Source organism: Cinclus cinclus, chromosome 28 (genome assembly GCF_963662255.1).
Source record: "Cinclus cinclus chromosome 28, bCinCin1.1, whole genome shotgun sequence".
Classification (NCBI taxonomy): domain Eukaryota; kingdom Metazoa; phylum Chordata; class Aves; order Passeriformes; family Cinclidae; genus Cinclus; species Cinclus cinclus.
In genome coordinates, this window is record NC_085073.1 from 6,424,029 (window position 1) to 6,444,542 (window position 20,514).

A 20,514-nucleotide genomic window follows, 5' to 3' on the forward strand; every position below is an offset into this window, starting at 1 on the left:
AACTCCCGTCGTGCCCCGCGCCTCGCGGCGGTGTTGTCGGCGGCCCCAAGATGGCGGCGGTGGCGGCGGGCGCGGCGGCCCCTCAGCAGCCGCCGCCGCCTCAGCAGCCGCCGCAGCCGGCGGGAGGCGGCGGGAGCGGCTCTGGGGAGGCGGCGGGAGCCGCGGGTGGGGCCGGAGGAGGCGGCGGAGGTGCCGGAGGCGGTGGCGGCGCAGCCGGGCCTGCGCCGGGCTCGGGGTCGGGCGGCGGCGCGGCCGCGGGCGAGTCGTGGTACCTGGCGCTGCTGGGCCTGGCCGAGCATTTCCGCACGTCCAGCCCGCCCAAGGTGCGGCTGTGCGTGCACTGCCTGCAGGCCGTGCTGCCCCGCAAACCCCCGCCCCGCATGGAAGCCCGCACGCACCTCCAGCTCGGCTCCGTCCTTTACCACCACACCCGCAACGGCGACCAGGCCCGCGGGCACCTGGAGAAGGCGGTGAGCGGGGCAGGGGGGCCAGGGTGGGCTTGGGGATGGGGTAGCGGTGGGTGCCGGTGCACGGAGGAAGGGTTGGAGGTGGTGGAGATGGCGGTCTGGGTGCTTGGAGAAGGTTCCTGGCAGCTGCAAAGGATGGGGAGCGGGGAGAGGGGCGGTGGGAGCCTCCTGGCACAGAGGGGGAGGGTATCGGGGAGGTTCTGGTGGGTGTTAGTGCCAGCCTAACCTGCCGTGTTCTCTTGCAGTGGCTGATATCCCAGCAGGTATCCTTTTCCCGGCATCCAGGAAGGGGTCTGAGCTCGGAATGACTCCAAGGAAATCCCAAAACACCTTCAAGGACTGGGGGTGGGGGCACGGGATGGAGTTTTTAATCTACCTCGTCACTGCTTTCATGGAGTTTGTGTTGGAAAGGGCTTTAAATCTCACCTGATCCAAATTTTCCTGAGGGTTTTTTGAGGTTTTGCTGTTGTTTCTCCTTTGGATTGTGTTGTTTGCTTGACCCCCGTGCCAGATCCCTCAGTTTGAAGATGTGAAGTTTGAGGCAGCCAGTTTGCTGTCGGAGCTCTACTGCCAGGAGGTGAGAGAAGACCCCCAAACCCCTCTGTGCTGCTTGAATTTGGGTTTGGAATGGGATATTTCTGTGAAGAAATCAGATTTCTGGGAAAAGAGGCTTTTTTCCTTCCCCTTTTGAGGAAGTTTTTGCTGCAATTGCAACGAGGGTTCCCCACTGCAAAAGGATTCTGCTTGGTCAAAGAGATTTTTTAGTTCTCATTAACCAAATGCTGGTTTTAGGGGAGGGAGGGCAATCCAGGATTTTCCTCAGGGTTTTGGAATTCCGGAGTGATTTGGGCTGGGAAGGAGCTGAGGGATCACCCAGTTCCCCTGTCCCAGGTTGTTCCAACCTGGGCAATTCCAGGGATGGAGCAGCCCCAGCTGCTCTGGGAATTCTGTCCCAGCTCCAGCCCAACCTCTCAGGGAGGAATTCCATCCCAAAAATCCTACACAAGAGGAAACCCGGAAGTCACTCCCTGTGTCCTGTCCCTTCATTATTTGTCCACAGTTTTTCTTTCCATGTTTTAGGGTTCTTCCTTGGAAAGCCCCAGTTGGATAATCCTAAATTTTGTGTTCGTTTCTGTCGTTAGGAGCTTGTGCTGCTTTCCTCCAAGAATCATTTCCTGGGATTTTGAATCCCAGTATCCTGGAATGGTTTGGATTGGAAAAACATCCAATCCCACCCTGCCATGTGCAGGGAGGACACAAAATCCCAAAATCCCAAATTTCTTCAATCCCATCCATCCCAACCTTGGACATCCCAAGGACAGAGCAGCCCCAAACTTTTCCAATTTTAGTTCTATTGCTTCTAACACTTCAGCCCCTCACTCCCAACCCTCCTCAGCATGATTATCCAAGGAATTTCAAGGCTGTGGAATTCCAGGATGCTGGATTTGTGTTGACTGGGGGGTGTTTGTGTTGCAGAATTCCGTGGACACGGCCAAGCCCCTGCTGCGAAAAGCCATCCAGATCTCCCAGCAAACTCCCTACTGGCACTGCAGGCTGCTCTTCCAGCTGGCTGTGAGTCCTTGGAGCAGCAATTCCTTGGAAAAAAAATCCTGGGAAAACCCTGTATTCCCATTAAAAGCAGCGTGGAAGCTTTTCATTCTGTCATCCCCTATAAAATCCCTGTTAATGGATGCTTTTTGTTCCTTTATTCCTTAAAGATTTGCTGTTAATGGTGAGGGAAAAGGCAAATTCCTGGCTGGGAATTGGTGTTGGGAGCTTCTGGATTGGGTCAAGGAATCAGCCAGGATCACTCTGTGGGAATTAAGGAGCTGGAATTCCAAGGATGGAATAAAAAAAAATTCATTTGGGGTCTTGCAGGGAGAGCAAATCCTGCTGGGATTGGAGTTCTCCAGGCAGAAGTATTGGTTGGATTGTTTTATCTTTAGTTAGGGGTGTGGGATGGGAGGAGGAGTAGGAAAAGTATCCAGATAAAGGAGCAAGGGAAAGGAATCCCAAGGAAAAGTTTTTTTTCCTGGTCTGAAATGCACTCCAAAATATTTGTAAGTTAAAAACGTTTGTAAGAGCAGATACACATTTAAACCCATTTGTGGAAAAAGCACTTCAGGAATATTTATTTTCCCAGGAATTGAGCAATGTTTAGTTTTCTAGGAGTTCATCCTGAGGACTCAGAAACTTTTCATCTTCTTGGAGCTTCCCATTTTTCCCTGATTTCCTATTCTCCTCTTCCTGAATTCCCACCTGAGTTTGGGAAAGGGATAAAATTTGGGAACACACCTTGGAGGCTCCTCTTGCTGGGAAAACTCTTGTTCCAGTGTGACAATCCATGGATTTTTTTGGAGCTGCTGGGATCTGATCAGTGCTGGATTTTCACCCTTTGCACGATCTGCCTCCAATTTTTAACCAATTCCTCGTTAATTAAGAATTTTAAGGGGAAAAAAAAAAAATCTTCCCGGGCTCAGACAAATCCTTGGAAACACCAGAGATTTCTTTGGAAAGCAGATCTAAAACCCCTTTAAGGAGCAGGAATTTGTAAATCCAGGGATAATGGCATTTTCTTGGGGTTCAGGGAGCAAATCCTGATGTTTTATTGTTTTGTTTTTTTTTTTTTTTCCCCTATTTCAGCAACTGCACACTCTGGAAAAGGATTTGGTGTCAGCCTGTGACCTGCTGGGAGTGGGGGCCGAGTACGCCCGCGTGGTGGGCTCCGAGTACACCAGGTGACAATTCCTGGGATTTCCTGCCAGAATTCCCGGGATTTCCTGCCAGAATTCCTGGGATTTCCTGCCAGAATTCCCCGGGATTTCCTGCCAGAATTCCCCGGGATTTCCTGCCAGAATTCCTGGGATTTCCTGCCAGAATTCCCCGGGATTTCCTGCCAGAATTCCTGGGATTTCCTGCCAGAATTCCTGGGATTTCCTGCCAGAATTCCTGGGATTTCCTGCCAGAATTCCCCGGGATTTCCTGCCAGAATTCCCCGGGATTTCTTCCCCAAGTTCCCTGGGATTTCCTCCCCAGGTTCCCTGGGATTTCCTGCAGAATCCCTGGGATTTCTTCCCTGAATTCCCTGGGATTTTCTGAGGGAGTCCCTGGGATTTCATCCCACATTTCTCTGGGATTTCTTCCATGGGATTCCCTGCCTGAATTCCCTGGGATTTTTTCCTTGAGTCTCCTGGGATTTCCTCCCCAAATTCCTGAGATTTCCTCCATCAGCTCCCTTAATTCTCTTTTTTCCCGTTTTTAGGGGGGGGGGGAAAGCAAATTTTGATTTTTTTCCCCTGGTGGTTATTTGTTGTAGATCAAGAATTTCTTTTGGAATTTCACTTTATTCTCTTTTATTCCAGAGCCCTCTTTCTGCTCAGCAAGGGGATGGTGAGTTGAAAGTGTTTTTATAAATAAATTATTTCCTGTTTAATTGTAAATTCCAGAGGATTTATTTTGGGTGGGGAATAAGCAGGATTCTTATGGATAAATTCTGCTTTGTTTTTTTTTTTCCCCGCTGGGAAAATAAAATGATGATTGCAAATTTTCACTGGAGCTTTTGTAACGAGGGATGGAAAAGCTGGTGGGGTGAAAGCTGGTGGGAATCAGGTGAATATTCCAATCCTAATTGCTGGGATTAGGGAATCCATGGAATTGTTTGAGTTGGAAAAACCACAGACACCTCCCACTAACCCAAACTGCTCCAACCTGACTTTGGGCAACCCTAGGGATGAAACACATTTTCCACGGGGAGAAATGATCATTTTCTGAACGTTTATCCTGGGGGAAAAAAAAAAAAAAAAAACCAAAACAGCTTTTCCTTGGGAATTGCAGCTGCTGCTGATGGAGAGGAAGCTGCAGGAGGTTCACCCGCTGCTGACGCTGTGTGGGCAGATCGTGGAGAACTGGCAGGGAAATCCCATCCAGAAGGAATCCCTCAGGGTCTTCTTCCTTGTCCTGCAGGTCACACATTACCTGGATGCAGGCCAGGTTTGTGATGGGGAGAATTCCTAAAAAAAAAAAAAAAAAAAAAATCTGCCCTGAGGGGATTTTTTTTTTTTTTTTTTTAATTTATTTTTTTTTTATTACAACGGAAGCAAATTCCTGGGGGTTTTCATCCTCAATTAAACAGTGAGGAAATCAAATTAATGTGGATATTTGTGTATCCAAGGTGGGCTCTGTTGCTTCCATGGTGTGGTGAAGGGGATGACGGGAATTTTTTTTTTTTTTGAGAGATTTTTGGGATTATTTGGGTATTTGCTGTTGATCACACTGAGCATCACCAATCCTAAAAGACCCCCAAACCCCCAAATATGGGAATCAGCAATCCCACATTTCCTGGATGGTGGCCACGTTTGTGCCACCTTCCAAATGGGAATTCGGGATGGGGAAAACTCCTAAAAAATTCAATTCTGAGGGGATTTTTTTAATAACGGAAGCGAATTCCTGTGGGTTTTCATCCCCAATTAAATAGTGAGGAAATCAAATTAATGTGGGTGGTATTTGTGTATCCAAGGTGGGCTCTGTTGCTTCCATGGTGTGGTGGAGGGGATGACAGGACATTTTTTTTTTTTTTTGGGGAGGGGGGCAATTTTGGGAATATTTGGAGCATCTCTTGCTGCTGATCACAGTGTGAAGTCCAGAGTGTCACCAATCCTAAAAGACCCCCAAAACCCCCAAATATGGGAATCAGCAATCCCACATTTCCTGGATGCTGGCCACGTTTGTGCCACCTTCCAAATGGGAATTCGGGATGGGGAAAACTCCTAAAAAATTCAATTCTGAGGGGATTTTTTTAATAACGGAAGCGAATTCCTGTGGGTTTTCATCCCCAATGAAGTAGTGAGGAAATCAAATTAATGTGGGTGGTATTTGTGTATCCAAGGTGGGCTCTGTTGCTTCCATGGTGTGGTGGAGGGGATGACAGGACATTTTTTTTTTTTTGGGGGGGGGGGCAATTTTGGGAATATTTGGAGCATCTCTTGCTGCTGATCACAGTGTGAAGTCCAGAGTGTCACCAATCCTAAAAGACCCCCAAACCCCCAAATATGGGAATCGGCAATCCCACATTTCCTGGATGCTGGCCACGTTTGTGCGGCGTTGCGGATGGGAATTCAGGATTAATAAAACCAGGCCTGAGGAGATGTTCACTGGGGGATTTTACCCTACAGAACCCGAATCCCTTTGGCTTCGCCCCGCACAGAGCGAGGGAGCGTAATCACTTTGGGGATGAACAGGACGGGGGTTGTTTCTTTGGGGCAGGTGAAGAGCGTGAAGCCGTGCCTGAAGCAGCTGCAGCAGTGCATCCAAACCATCTCCACCCTGCACGACGACGAGATCCTGCCCAGCAACCCCGCGGACCTGTTCCACTGGCTGCCCAAGGAGCACATGTGTGTGCTGGTGTACCTGGTGAGAGCTCCTCCCCAGTGCTGCTCGCTCCTTGGCCAGGGGCAGGCGGCGCCTCCGACACGGCCGCTCCGCGTGTCCGTGTGTGGGGGGTGTCGGGGGACTGCAGGCTGCAAGTGGGGATTAATTCATGAGTAGTAACCTGCCTCAAGGGGAAACTGAGGTTTCTGTACAGATCAGCCACTTTGGGTTAATTTTATCAGTTGATTTTGTGCTGTTTTTCCCTCAGCATCACCCCATGGATGCTGAAGGAGCTGCTCAGTGTGTGAGGAGATTCCAGGCTGGAAATGGGGATTAATTAATAAATAATCAGTTAATGTATTAGTACCTGGCTCAAATAGAAACTGAGGTTTCTGTACAGATCAGCCACTTTGGGTTAATTTTATCAGTTGATTTTGTGCTGTTTTTCCCTCAGCATCACCCCATGGATGCTGAAGGAGCTGCTCAGTGTGTGAAGAGATTCCATCTTGGAAATGGGGATTAATTAATAAATAATCAGTTAATGTATTAGTACCTGACTCAAATAGAAACTGAGGTTTCTGTACAGATCAGTCGCTTTGGGTTAATTTTATCAGTTGATTTTGTGCTGTTTTTCCCTCAGCATCACCCCATGGATGCTGAAGGAGCTGCTCAGTGTGTGAGGAGATTCCAGGCTGGAAATGAGAATTAATAATTAGTTAATTTATTAGTTAGTACCTGCCTCAAATAGAAACTGAGGTTTCTGTACAGATCAGCCACTTTGGGTTAATTTTATCAGTTGATTTTGTGCTGTTTTTCCCTCAGCATCACCCCATGGATGCTGAAGGAGCTGCTCAGTGTGTGAGGAGATTCCAGGCTGGAAATGAGAATTAATAATCAGTTAATTTATTAGTTAGTACCTGGCTCAAATAGAAACTGAGGTTTCTGTACAGATCAGCCGCTTTGGGTTAATTTTATCAGTTGATTTTGTGCTGTTTTTCCCTCACTGGCTGTGGGGTGATGCTGAAGGAGCTGCTCAGTGTGTGAAGAGATTCCATCTTGGAAATGGGGATTAATTAATAAATAATCAGTTAATGTATTAGTACCTGACTCAAATAGAAACTGAGGTTTCTGTACAGATCAGTCGCTTTGGGTTAATTTTATCAGTTGATTTTGTGCTGTTTTTCCCTCAGCATCACCCCATGGATGCTGAAGGAGCTGCTCAGTGTGTGAGGAGATTCCAGGCTGGAAATGAGAATTAATAATTAGTTAATTTATTAGTTAGTACCTGCCTCAAATAGAAACTGAGGTTTCTGTACAGATCAGCCACTTTGGGTTAATTTTATCAGTTGATTTTGTGCTGTTTTTCCCTCAGCATCACCCCATGGATGCTGAAGGAGCTGCTCAGTGTGTGAGGAGATTCCAGGCTGGAAATGAGAATTAATAATTAGTTAATTTATTAGTTAGTACCTGCCTCAAATAGAAACTGAGGTTTCTGTACAGATCAGTCGCTTTGGGTTAATTTTATCAGTTGATTTTGTGCTGTTTTTCCCTCACTGGCTGTGGGGTGATGCTGAAGGAGCTGCTCAGTGTGTGAAGAGATTCCATCTTGGAAATGGGGATTAATTAATAAATAATCAGTTAATGTATTAGTACCTGGCTCAAATAGAAACTGAGGTTTCTGTACAGATCAGTCGCTTTGGGTTAATTTTATCAGTTGATTTTGTGCTGTTTTTCCCTCAGCATCACCCCATGGATGCTGAAGGAGCTGCTCAGTGTGTGAGGAGATTCCAGGCTGGAAATGAGAATTAATAATTAGTTAATTTATTAGTTAGTACCTGCCTCAAATAGAAACTGAGGTTTCTGTACAGATCAGTCGCTTTGGGTTAATTTTATCAGTTGATTTTGTGCTGTTTTTCCCTCACTGGCTGTGGGGTGATGCTGAGGGGGCTGCTCAGTGTGTGAGGAGATTCCAGGCTGGAAATGGGGATTAATTAATAAATAATCAGTTAATGTATTAGTACCTGGCTCAAATAGAAACTGAGGTTTCTGTACAGATCAGCCACTTTGGGTTAATTTTATCAGTTGATTTTGTGCTGTTTTTCCCTCAGCATCACCCCATGGATGCTGAAGGAGCTGCTCAGTGTGTGAGGAGATTCCAGGCTGGAAATGAGAATTAATAATCAGTTAATTTATTAGTTAGTACCTGGCTCAAATAGAAACTGAGGTTTCTGTACAGATCAGCCACTTTGGGTTAATTTTATCAGTTGATTTTGTGCTGTTTTTCCCTCACTGGCTGTGGGGTGATGCTGAAGGAGCTGCTCAGTGTGTGAGGAGATTCCAGGCTGGAAATGGGGATTAATCAATAATTAATTAATTATCATACTAATTAATACCTGATTCAAATGGAAATTGAATCATTTGTACAAAGCAGGGCCACTTTGTCTTAATTTTATCAACACGAGGAGAGCTGGACTTGGAACTCCTGAAAGAGTTTTTTCCATTTCTTGGAGATTATTCCAATCCTTAATGATGATCAAAATCTGGGATTTGAGGAATTCCATGAATTCCCAACCCTTCCCTCTCTGCACATAAACAAATGTTGGGAATTGTGGAATGACTGGGGTGGGAAGGATCTTAAAAACCCTTCATTCCCACTATGCTGGGTCACTGCAGAATCTTCCAGGGGTGAGGCTCGTGTGGGAATTGCATCCCCAGGGAATTGCAGAGGTGGCTGATCCTTGCTGTGCTTCCCTGCAGGTGACAGTGATGCATTCCATGCAGGCAGGATACCTGGAGAAGGCTCAGAAATACACAGACAAAGCCCTCATGCAGCTGGAGAAGCTCAAAAGTAAGGGAAAAGGGCTTGGAATTCAGCTGGAAAAAATCCAGGAAAATCCCTTTATTTATTCCTCATTTCAACCCATCCCGCAGCCTTGTTGAGCTGCTGGGTCAGCCTAAGACTAAAACTAAAATTAAAACCTTGATTTAAAGGCTGGGTGGTGGCTTTGGAGTACAAAAATCAACTTTTTTTTTTTTTTTGCTGTTAATGTTTTTTTTTTTTTTTTTAAATGGGATTTGAAACATTCCTCAAATCCCTGATGGAATTCCTGCTGTTCCTTCCCCAGTGCTGGACTGCAGCCCCATCCTGTCCTCATTCCAAGTGATTTTGTTGGAACACATCATCATGTGCAGGCTGGTGACAGGACACAAAGCCACGGCCCTTCAGGAGGTAATGTGGGAATTCCAGCATTTCCTGCCTGGGAATGGCTCCCAAAAAAATGGGAATAATCTCCAGGAATAACCTTTAAAAACGTGGGAATCGCAGTGTTGGGCTCAGGTGGGAATTCCTGCTGGATTATTCATGGACACAGCCAAGCTTGGGGATGCTCAGGACTTGGAAAACGTGGGATTAGCTCCTCTTAAATATTTCCTTAAGGACATTTTGGAATTGATCATGGAATAATCAAGAATTGATTCTATTGACACCTTCCTGGTGGGAATTCCAGGCTGATCCTGGTGGTTTTTTTCCCATTCCATCCATTCCAGAGTGACTTCTCCTTATTCAGGTGTTTCCCAGTTTTGAACATTCCTGCTTTTCCTGCTTGATTTGTGTTGTTCCAGAAGAAAATGGACCTTCCCCCCCCCCCCCCCCCCTTTTTTTTCCCAATCATTTTTAAATCCTGGGAATCCACCCTGGGACTGGATCATCCAATCCCTGCTGTCAGCTTTACTGGGAACGTGCTGGGAATGGGGATGGATTCAACCTCCTGCTTCTGTCTCCTCCAGCCCATCCCAATCCCAGATTTTGGAAGGTTTTATCCCACTTTACCTGGAAAATCTGGAGTATTTCAGCAGGGATCTGTGGCTGTGAATTCCCGGGGGTGCAGAAAACCATTCCAAACCAGCTGGAATGTGGGAGGAATGTGAGGAAATGCCTGTTCCTGCACATCCAACCTCTCCTTTTATCCAACACTGGAGATCCTGGAGCCAATCCTGGAGCCAAGGGGTACAAGGAGTGGGATTTAGAGCGTAAAACAATGGGGGGAAAATGTCCAAAATCAGGAATTCTGTTCTTTATTTTCCCCAGATTTCCCAGGTCTGCCAGCTGTGCCAGCAATCTCCCAGACTCTTTTCCAACCACGCTGCCCAGCTGCACACACTCCTGGTGAGATTTTTGGGATAAAACCTGGGCATTCCAGACAGGACATTCCCTGGGAATTCCAGGATTTGCATCATTCACTGCTGGGGTTGCTTAAAAACCCTTTGGAAAAAGAATTCCAGGATGGTTTGGGTGGGTGGACAGGGGCACTTGCCACTATCCCAAGTTGCTCCAGCAAATTCTGCTTTCCTGGAGAGAAAAATTCCACTTTTCTTTGGAGGAAATTCCTGGGATTTGGCTTTTCCTGGGTATTTTTGCCACCAAGGTCTTGTCTGGCAGCAGCTCCTTCATGAAGGGAGTAGGAATTTGGGAGGAATCAACTGGAAAAAAGGGAAATCCAGGGATTTCAACTGTGCCTAATTTTTGTGGGAATTGTGGAAGAGTTTTTTGTAGGGAATTTGAGTTTTCTGTGATTTTAAGGAAGATTTTTTTTTTTTTTTTTAAAAAGCCAAATTAAGTGTTTCTTCCCCATGAATAATTTATTTTAAAGGACATTTTGTAGAAATTCTTAATTTTCCCCACACCTGAGACTCGTTGGTCTCTTTTTCCTGCTGTAGCCCAAATATTTCCAAATATTTGGGAATGCTTTGGGTTCCATTTCAAAAAATATTTTTTTTTTTCATTTCCAGGGTCTGTACTGCATCTCTGTCAACTGCATGGACAATGCAGAAGCACAATTCACTACAGCACTGAGGGTGAGATTTGATTCCCAATTTTCTCCCCTAGAAACACGGGAATGGGCCTTGAGGATAACAATGGGAATTTAGAAGGGAAACCTTCCTTAATTCCATTATTTAGTAACAATTTTCCTTGGATCAGGATCAACACATGGGGTTTTTTTTTTTAATTACATTAAAATATAATTTTTTTTTTTTTTTTTTAGCCAGGAATTTTTTTTTTTTTTTTTTTTTTTTTGTTCTGGTGGTGGTCCTGCACAAATCCTGAAGGAAAGACTGAAATATTTGGGAATTTTCTCTTTTCCAGCTCACAACCCACCAGGAGCTGTGGGCATTTATTGTCACCAACCTGGCCAGTGTCTACATCCGAGAAGGGAATCGGCACCAGGAGGTGAGCTGGGATCTGCCCAAATCCCCATTTTCTGGGGAGAAAATTCCTGAAATTCTGATTTCTCTGGGCATTTTCTCCATCCAGAACTTGCTGTCAGCAGCTCCTTTATGAGGGGAGTGAAAAAAATCCCAATTTTCAGTGGAGAAAATTCCTGAAAAATCCGATTTTTTTTTTTTTTTTTTTTTTTTCCCCTGGGCATTTTCTCCATCCAGGCTTTGCTGGCAGCAGCTCCTCAATCAGGGGGTCAGGAATTCCAGAGGAATCATCTGGAAAACTCCAAATATTTGGAATTATTCCCAGAATTCTTCCCATTCAAACCCTGGGCTCCATTTTCCATCCATTTTTCATAATTTTTTTCCATCCGTTTTTTCATATTTTTCCATCCATTTTCCATCTATTTTTTTTTTTATAATTTTCCATCCATTTTCCACATCCAGGAATTTCAGGGAATCACAGAAATAACCAAAAAATAGGGATCTGCTCCTGAGTTTTGTTTTATTCCCAAAATTTCCCATTTTTACCCACTCAGAGCCCTCAAACATTTGCCTTGGGAGGATTCTCCACAGGAATTTTGCTCCCTGCACACAAAATTTGGGAAAAACCATAGGGAAGCAAAAAAAAAAAAAAAAAAAAAAAATCCTTAGAATTAGAGAATTTTTTACTTAAATTCTGATTTTAACTAATCAAACCCAACATTAAATTAATTATGAGATCCACCAGCTCCAAGTTTTCCTTGGGAATATGATTATTATCCAGGAAATCCTGTGGAATTGGATGAGATTTGGGATAAAATTTGATTTTTTTGGGATCGAAACGAGCCTAAAATTCCCAATATTGGGATAAATTCGGGCTGGTTCGGTTGGAATTTCACTATTTTGGTGTTGTTTTTTCTTTGAAAAATCGATTTTTCTCCATGATAATTCTCTTTTTCCTCTCCCATTTTCCAGCTCTACAGTTTATTGGAAAGAATAAATCCCGACCACAACTTCCCAGTGAGGTGAGAATTCCAACAAATCCCAACATTCCGGGTTGGGAATAACAAATTTACAGCAGGATTTTCAACAAACCAAGGGGGTGAAAAATCCAATTTTAATTCCAAGGGGTGAGGTTTAAATGGAATTTTTTTTTTTTTTTTTTTTTTTTTTTTTTTGCTCGAAGTTGGATTTTGGGCTGGAATTGCTGGAATTTGGTTGGGTTTTGAGGTATCCATGATATTTTTATTTTTATTTTTATTTTTTTTTTTGTTGTTCCCCCCCATAGTTCCCACTGTCTCCGAGCTGCAGCGTTTTACATCCGGGGGCTTTTCTCCTTTTTCCAGGGAAGATACAACGAGGCCAAGTGAGTCCAAACCTCTTGGAAAAACGGGGGAAAAAAAAAAAAAATGGGAAAAATTCAGGAATACTCAGTCCAGCTTTTTTTTTTTTTTCTTTTTTTTTTTTGGTGGGGGGTGGGGATCAGGATGGGAATTCCAAGGCTCTGATTCCATCCAATTTCTGTGGATTTCTCCTGGATTTGCCAGGAGAAAAGAGCAGGGGAGTGGTGAGGCTCGAGCTTTTTCCTTGGGAATTTTTGGGAATCATTCCCTGCAATCCCAGGGAATTTTGGGAATGCCATTCCCTGCAATTTTGGGATCTTATTCCCTGAATTTTGGGATTTTATTTCTCCTCGATCCCAGGGATTCCTTGGGGGTTTTACTTCCTGCAGGTCCTTTGAAATCCTTGGGAATCTTGGGGTTTTATTCCCTGCAAAATCTTTGGGAATTTCAGGAGTGTTATTCCCTGCAATCCCAAGGAATTCTTGGGAATCTTGGAATTTTATTCCCTGGAACCCCAAGGACTTCTTGGGACATTTGGGACTCCTAATCCTTGGGAATCTTGGGAATGTTATTCCCTGCAATCCTTGGGGAATTTTGGGATTCTCTTCCCTGCATTCCCAAGGAATTCTTGGGAATTTTGGGATTCTCCTCCCTGCAATCCTTGGGAATTTCGGGATTCTCTTCCCTTCAATCCCAAGGAATCCTTGGGAATTTCGGGATTCTCTTCCCTGCAATCCCAAGGAATCCTTGGGAATTTTGGGATTCTCCTTCCTTTCACCTTCCCGTGGGAGGCAGCTCCGCCCCAATTCCCAGACAAAATTCAGGAATTCCCTTCCTTTAAATCCATTTCTCCCAACTCCCGCCGTTTCACCCATCCAGGAATTCTCCCAGGGCATCCATGGAGCTGTGAAAATCCCAAATTTTCCTGCTTTTTCCAGGCGTTTTTTGCGGGAGACTCTGAAGATGTCGAACGCCGAGGACCTGAACCGCCTGACCGCCTGTTCCCTGGTGCTGCTGGGCCACATCTTCTACGTGCTGGGCAACCACAGGGTAATTCCCAAATTCATCCCAGTTCCTGGCATCCCGGAACTGGCCTTCCCAGAAAAAAAATTCCCAAAAAAATCCCGAAGAAAATCGGGATAAGGCCGGGAATAATGGGATTTTTTTAAGTGATTTTTTTCAGTGTTGTCGTGTCAAAAATTGGGATTTTCTTCTCTCTGGATCATCCAAATCCATCCCGATTCCTGGAATCTTGGAATTGGCATTCCCACAAAAAATTCCAAGAAAAAATTCCCAAAAAAATCCCGAAGAAAATCGGGATAAGGCCGGGAATAATGGGATTTTTTTCAAGTGGTTTTTTTCAGTGTTGTCGTGTCAAAAATTGGGATTTTCTCCTCTCTGGATCATCCAAATCCATCCCGATTCCTGGAATCTTGGAATTTGCATTCCCAGAAAAAATTCCCAAAAAAATCCCGAAGAAAATCGGGATAAGGCCGGGAATAATGGGATTTTTTAAGTGATTTTTTTCAGTGTTGTCGTAACAAAAATTGGGATTTTGTTCTCTCTGGATCATCCAAATCCATCCCAATTATTGGAATCTTGGAATTGGCATTCCCACAAAAAATTCCAAGAAAAAATTCCCAAAAAAATCCCGAAGAAAATCGGGATAAGGCCGGGAATAATGGGATTTTTTTCAAGTGGTTTTTTTCAGTGTTGTCGTGTCAAAAATTGGGATTTTCTCCTCTCTGGATCATCCAAATCCATCCCGATTCCTGGAATCTTGGAATTTGCATTCCCAGAAAAAATTCCCAAAAAAATCCCGAAGAAAATCGGGATAAGGCCGGGAATAATGGGATTTTTTAAGTGATTTTTTTCAGTGTTGTCGTAACAAAAATTGGGATTTTGTTCTCTCTGGATCATCCAAATCCATCCCAATTATTGGAATCTTGGAATTGGCATTCCCACAAAAAATTCCAAGAAAAAATTCCCAAAAAATCCTGAAGAAAATCGGGATAAGGCCAGGAATAATGGGATTTTTTAAGTGATTTTTTTCAGTGTTGTTGTGTCAAAAATTGGGATTTTCTTCTCTCTGGATCCTCCAAATCCATCCCGATTCCTGGAATCTTGGAATTTGCATTCCCAGAAAAAATTCCCAAAAAAATCCCGAAGAAAATCGGGATAAGGCCGGGAATAATGGGATTTTTTAAGTGATTTTTTTTCAGTGTTGTCGTGTCAAAAATTGGGATTTTCTTCTCTCTGGATCCTCCAAATCCATCCCAATTCCTGGGATCCTGGAACTGGCCTTCCCAGAAGAAATTCCCAAAAAAAATCCCAAAGAGAATTGGGATAGGGGTGGGAATAATGGGATTTTTTTAAGTGGTTTTTCTTGCGAGTCTCATTCCCTACAATCCCAGAGAATCCTTGGGAATTTGGGATTTCATTCCCTGCAATCCTAAGGAAATTCTTGGGAATTCTGGGGATTTTGTTCCCTGCAGTCCCAGGGAATCTTTGGGAATTTTGGGGATTTTATTCCCTGCAGTCCTCAGGAAATTCTTAGGAATTTTGGGATTTCATTGCTTCCAATCCCAGGGAATCCTTGGGAATTTTGGGATTTCATTCCTTCCAATCCCAGGGAATCCTTGGGAATTTTGGGGTTTCATTCCTTCCAATCCCAGGGAATCCTTGGGAATTTTGGGATTTCATTCCTTCCAATCCCAGGGAATCCTTGGGATCCGCCTCCTTCCCATCCTGACCAATCTCTGGGAATTTTGAAATTTTATTCCCTTCAACCCCAAACACTCAAACCAAACACCAAAAACAAAACAAAACAAAAATCCAAATTCCCACCCGAAATTTCCAATCATTTCCAATCCACCCCTGCTCCATGCTCGGAAGTGCAGCAAAAAATTCCCTAAAATCCCCCCCGCCAAAAAAAAAAGGATTTTTTTTTTAAATTTTATTTTCCCCAAATTTTTTTATTTATTTTTTTTTTTTAGTTTAGTTTTATTTTTTTTTTTTTCCCCCCCCTAGGAAAGCAACAACATGGTGGTTCCAGCCATGCAGCTGGCCAGCAAAATCCCAGACATGTCCGTGCAGCTCTGGTCCTCAGCCCTGCTCCGGGGTAACCTGGGATCGCCCTGGGAAAACGGGAATTCCAGGGGGAATGGGGCAGTGGGAATGTGCAGCTCTGGGGGAAATTTGGGATCTGGGATCGCCCTGGGAAAATGGGAATTCCAGGGGGAATGGGGCAGTGGGAATGTGCAGCTCTGGGGGAAATTTGGGATCTGGGATCACCCTGGGAAAATGGGAATTCCAGGGGGAATGGGGCAGTGGGAATGTGCAGCTCTGGGGGAAATTTGGGATCTGGGATCACCCTGGGAAAATGGGAATTCCAGGGGGAATGGGGCAGTGGGAATGTGCAGCTCTGCGGGAAATCTGGGATCGTCCTGGGAAAACGGGAATTCCAGGGGGAATGGGGCAGTGGGAATGTGCAGCTCCTGGAATGATTTGGAATTTGGGATCATCCTGGGAAAAATGGGAATTCCAGGGGGAATGGGGCAGTGGGAATGTGCAGCTCCTGGAATGATTTGGAATTTGGGATCATCCTGGGAAAAATGGGAATTCCAGGGGGAATGGGGCAGTGGGAATGTGCAGCTCCTGGAATGATTTGGAATTTGGGATCATCCTGGGAAAAATGGGAATTCCAGGGGGAATGGGGCAGTGGGAATGTGCAGCTCCTGGAATGATTTGGAATTTGGGATCATCCTGGGAAAAATGGGAATTCCAGGGGGAATGGGGCAGTGGGAATGTGCAGCTCTGGGGGAAATTTGGGATCTGGGATCGCCCTGGGAAAATGGGAATTCCAGGGGGAATGGGGCAGTGGGAATGTGCAGCTCTGGGGGAAATTTGGGATCTGGGATCGCCCTGGGAAAATGGGAATTCCAGGGGGAATGGGGCAGTGGGAATGTGCAGCTCTGGGGGAAATTTGGGATCTGGGATCACCCTGGAAAAATGGGATTATCCCAAGGGTGGGAATGTGCAGCTCCTGGAATGATTTGGAATTTGGGATCATCCTGGGAAAAATGGGAATTCCAGGGGGAATGGGGCAGTGGGAATGTGCAGCTCCTGGAATGATTTGGAATTTGGGATCATCCTGGGAAAAATGGGAATTCCAGGGGGAATGGGGCAGTGGGAATGTGCAGCTCTGGGGGAAATTTGGGATCTGGGATCGCCCTGGGAAAATGGGAATTCCAGGGGGAATGGGGCAGTGGGAATGTGCAGCTCTGGGGGAAATTTGGGATCTGGGATCGTCCTGGGAAAATGGGAATTCCAGGGGGAATGGGGCAGTGGGAATGTGCAGCTCTGGGGGAAATTTGGGATCTGGGATCGTCCTGGGAAAAATGGGAATTCCAGGGGGAATGGGGCAGTGGGAATGTGCAGCTCTGGGGGAAATTTGGGATCTGGGATCGCCCTGGGAAAATGGGAATTCCAGGGGGAATGGGGCAGTGGGAATGTGCAGCTCTGGGGGAAATTTGGGATCTGGGATCGCCCTGGGAAAATGGGAATTCCAGGGGGAATGGGGCAGTGGGAATGTGCAGCTCCTGGAATGATTTGGAATTTGGGATCACCCTGGGAAAATGGGAATTCCAGGGGGAATGGGGGCAGTGGGAATGTGCAGCTCTGGGGGAAATTTGGGATCTGGGATCGTCCTGGGAAAACGGGAATTCCAGGGGGAATGGGGCAGTGGGAATGTGCAGCTCTGCGGGAAATTTGGGATCTGGGATCGCCCTGGGAAAAATGGGAATTCCAGGGGGAATGGGGCAGTGGGAATGTGCAGCTCTGGGGGAAATTTGGGATCTGGGATCGCCCTGGGAAAATGGGAATTCCAGGGGGAATGGGGCAGTGGGAATGTGCAGCTCCTGGAATGATTTGGGATTTGGGATCATCCTGGGAAAAATGGGAATTCCAGGGGGAATGGGGGCAGTGGGAATGTGCAGCTCTGGGGGAAATTTGGGATCTGGGATCGTCCTGGGAAAAATGGGAATTCCAGGGGGAATGGGGCAGTGGGAATGTGCAGCTCTGGGGGAAATTTGGGATCTGGGATCACCCTGGAAAAATGGGAATTCCAGGGGGAATGGGGCAGTGGGAATGTGCAGCTCCTGGAATGATTTGGAATTTGGGATCATCCTGGGAAAAATGGGAATTCCAGGGAGAATGGGGGATTATCCCAAGGAATCTTTGGGAATTTTGGGAATCCATTTCCCTGCAACCCCAAGGAATCTTTGGGAATTTGGGGATTGAATTCCTTCCCATCTCAGGGAATTTTCGGGGTTGTTTTTGTGTTTGTTTTTTTTTTTTTTTTTTTTTTTTTTTTAATTTTTCGGGATGAGAGCAGCTCAGAATTTGGAATGGGACAAATTCCAGGATTTTAATTTATTTTTTTTTTTATTTTTAATATTTAATTTTTAATTTTTTAATTTTTAATATTTAATTTTTAATTTTTTAATTTTTAATATTTAATTTTTAATTTTTAATATTTAATTTTTAATTTTGAACTTTTAATTTTTAATTTTTAATTTTTAATATTTAATATTTAATATTTAATATTTAATTTTTATTTTTTAATATTTAATTTTTAATATTTAATATTTAATTTTTAATTTTTCATTTTTCATTTTTCATTTTTCATTTTTAATATTTAATATTTAATTTTTAATCTTTAATTTTTAATATTTAATTTTTAATTTTTAATTTTTATTTTTAATATTTAATTTTTAAATTTTTAATTTTTAATTTTTAATATTTAATTTTTAATTTTTAATTTTTAAATTTTAATATTTAATTTTTAATTTTTAATTTTTCATTTTTCATTTTTCATTTTTAATATTTAATTTTTAATTTTTAATTTTTAATTTTTAATTTTTAAATTTTAATCTTTTTCATTTTTAATTTTTAATTTTTAATATTTAATTTTTAATTTTTAATTTTTAATTTTTAATTTTAAATATTTAATATTTAATATTTAATTTTTAATTTTTTTCTCTTTTTTTTTTTTTTTTTTTGGGGTTGGAATTTTCAGACCTGAACAAGGCGTGTGGGAATGCCATGGATGCCCACGAGGCTGCCCAGATGCACCAGAACTTCTCCCAGCAGCTGCTGCAGGATCACATCGAGGCCTGCAGCCTCCCCGAGCACAACCTGATCACGGTGACAATTCCAGGGACAGCCTGGGAATTCCCACAGATCCAGAGGGGGGGACGGGGGGGGAAAAAAAAACACAAGAAACAAACAAACAAAAAAAAAACACAAAAAAACACCAAAAAAAAACACAAGAAACAAACAAACAAAAAAAAAACACAAAAAAACACCAAAAAAAAACACAAAAAACAAACAAACAAAAAAAAACAGAAAAAAAAATCTATCAAAAAAAACCACAAAAAACAAACAAAAAAACCACACAAAAAAACACCAAAAAAACCCACAAAAAACAAACAAACAAAAAAAAAAACACAAAAAAAAAAAGCACCAAAAAAACACAAAAAACAAACAAACAAAAAAAACCAGAAAAAAACCTATAAAAAAAACACAAAAAACAAACAAACAAAAAAAAAAACACAAAAAAAACCCATTAAAAAAAAACACAAAAAACAAACAAAAAAAAAACACAAAAAAAACCCATTAAAAAAAACACAAAAAACAAACAAACAAAAAAAAAACACAAAAAAAAACCATTAAAAAAACAGCAAAAAAACAAACAAGCAAAAAAACACAAAAAAACCCACCAAAAAAAAACACACAAAAAAAAAGAAAAACACAAAAAAAAACACCAAAAAAAACCACCAAAAAAAACCACAAAAAACAAACAAACAAAAAAAAACACAAAAAAAAAACACCACCAAAAAAACCACAAAAAAAAAAAACCAAAAAAAAAAAAGAAAAACACAAAAAAAACCCACAAAAAAAAAAAACCAAGAAAAAAAAAAGGATTTCTTCGTGTAACGGAGTTGGGGAATTTGGGGGAAGATTTTAAGAATTTGGGATGGATTTGGGGGGGAAATCATGGGGAATTTTGGGAATTTGGGGGGGATTTGTGGGGTTTGGAATGGATTTGATGGATTTTGGGGGGGATCTCAATAATTTGGGATGGATTCGGGGGGGATTTGAGGGAATTTGGGGTGGGTTTCAAAAATTTGGGATGGATTTATGGAATTTGGGGGGGGGGGAAAACCCAAATGATGGAGTTGGAATCTGGGATTTCTTGGGGAAGGGAGATTCCTGGGAATTCTGTGCATTTTTTTGGGGATTTTTTCCTGGGATTCTGATCCTGTTTTTCCTTTGCAGTGGACGGATGGACCCCCCCCAGTCCAATTCCAGGCCCAGAATGGCCCCAACACCAGCCTGGCCAGCCTGCTGTGAGAATCCCGGGAGAATCCCGGGAGAATCCCGGGAAAATTCCAGGAGAATCCCGGGAGAATCCCGGGAAAATCCCGGGAGAATCCCGGGAGAATCCCGGGAGAATCCCGGGAGAATCCCGGGAAAATCCCGGGAGAATCCCGGGAAAATCCCGGGAAAATCCCGGGAAAATTCCGGGAGAATCCCGGGAGAATCCCGGGAAAATCCCGGGAAAATCCCGGGAGAATCCCGGGAGAATCCCGGGAGAATCCCGGGAAAATTCCAGGAGAATCCCGGGAGAATCCCGGGAAAATCCCGGGAGAATCCCGGGAGAATCCCGGGAAAATTCCAGGAGAATCCCGGGAGAATCCCGGGAGAATCCCAGGAAAATCCCAGGAAAATTCCAGGAAAATTCCAGGAGAATCCCAGGAAAATTCCAGGAGAATCCCGGGAAAATTCCAGGAGAATCCCAGGAAAATTCCAGGAGAATTCCAGGAGAATCCCAGGAAAATTCCAGGAGAATTCCAGGAGAACCCCGGGAAAATTCCAGGAAAATCCCGGGAAAATTCCAGGAGAATCCCGGGAAAATTCCAGGAGATTCCCAGGAGATTCCCAGGAGAATCCCAGGAAAATCCCAGGAAAATCCCAGGAAAATCCCAGGAAAATCCCAGGAGAATCCTGGGAAAATCCCAGGAAAATTCCAAGAGAATCCTGGGAAAAATCTGGGAAAATTCCAGGAAAATTCC

At 43.8% G+C, this 20,514-nt stretch overlaps 1 protein-coding gene across 1 annotated transcript; it reads left to right on the forward strand.

Moving 5' to 3' along the window:
- The first annotated feature begins 50 nt into the window (after positions 1 to 50).
- MAU2 (MAU2 sister chromatid cohesion factor) lies at positions 51 to 19,888 on the forward strand. Its single transcript, XM_062510038.1, has 19 exons — positions 51 to 470; positions 713 to 730; positions 979 to 1,044; positions 1,944 to 2,039; positions 3,111 to 3,205; positions 3,830 to 3,857; positions 4,302 to 4,457; positions 5,730 to 5,876; positions 8,592 to 8,682; positions 8,960 to 9,063; positions 9,922 to 9,999; positions 10,623 to 10,688; positions 10,978 to 11,061; positions 12,009 to 12,058; positions 12,322 to 12,399; positions 13,315 to 13,426; positions 15,407 to 15,497; positions 18,456 to 18,583; positions 19,718 to 19,888. Exons 1-19 carry the CDS (start codon positions 51 to 53, stop codon positions 19,790 to 19,792), a joined length of 1,983 nt encoding a protein of 660 aa, XP_062366022.1. The 3' UTR covers positions 19,793 to 19,888.
- The last annotated feature ends 626 nt before the right edge of the window (positions 19,889 to 20,514 follow it).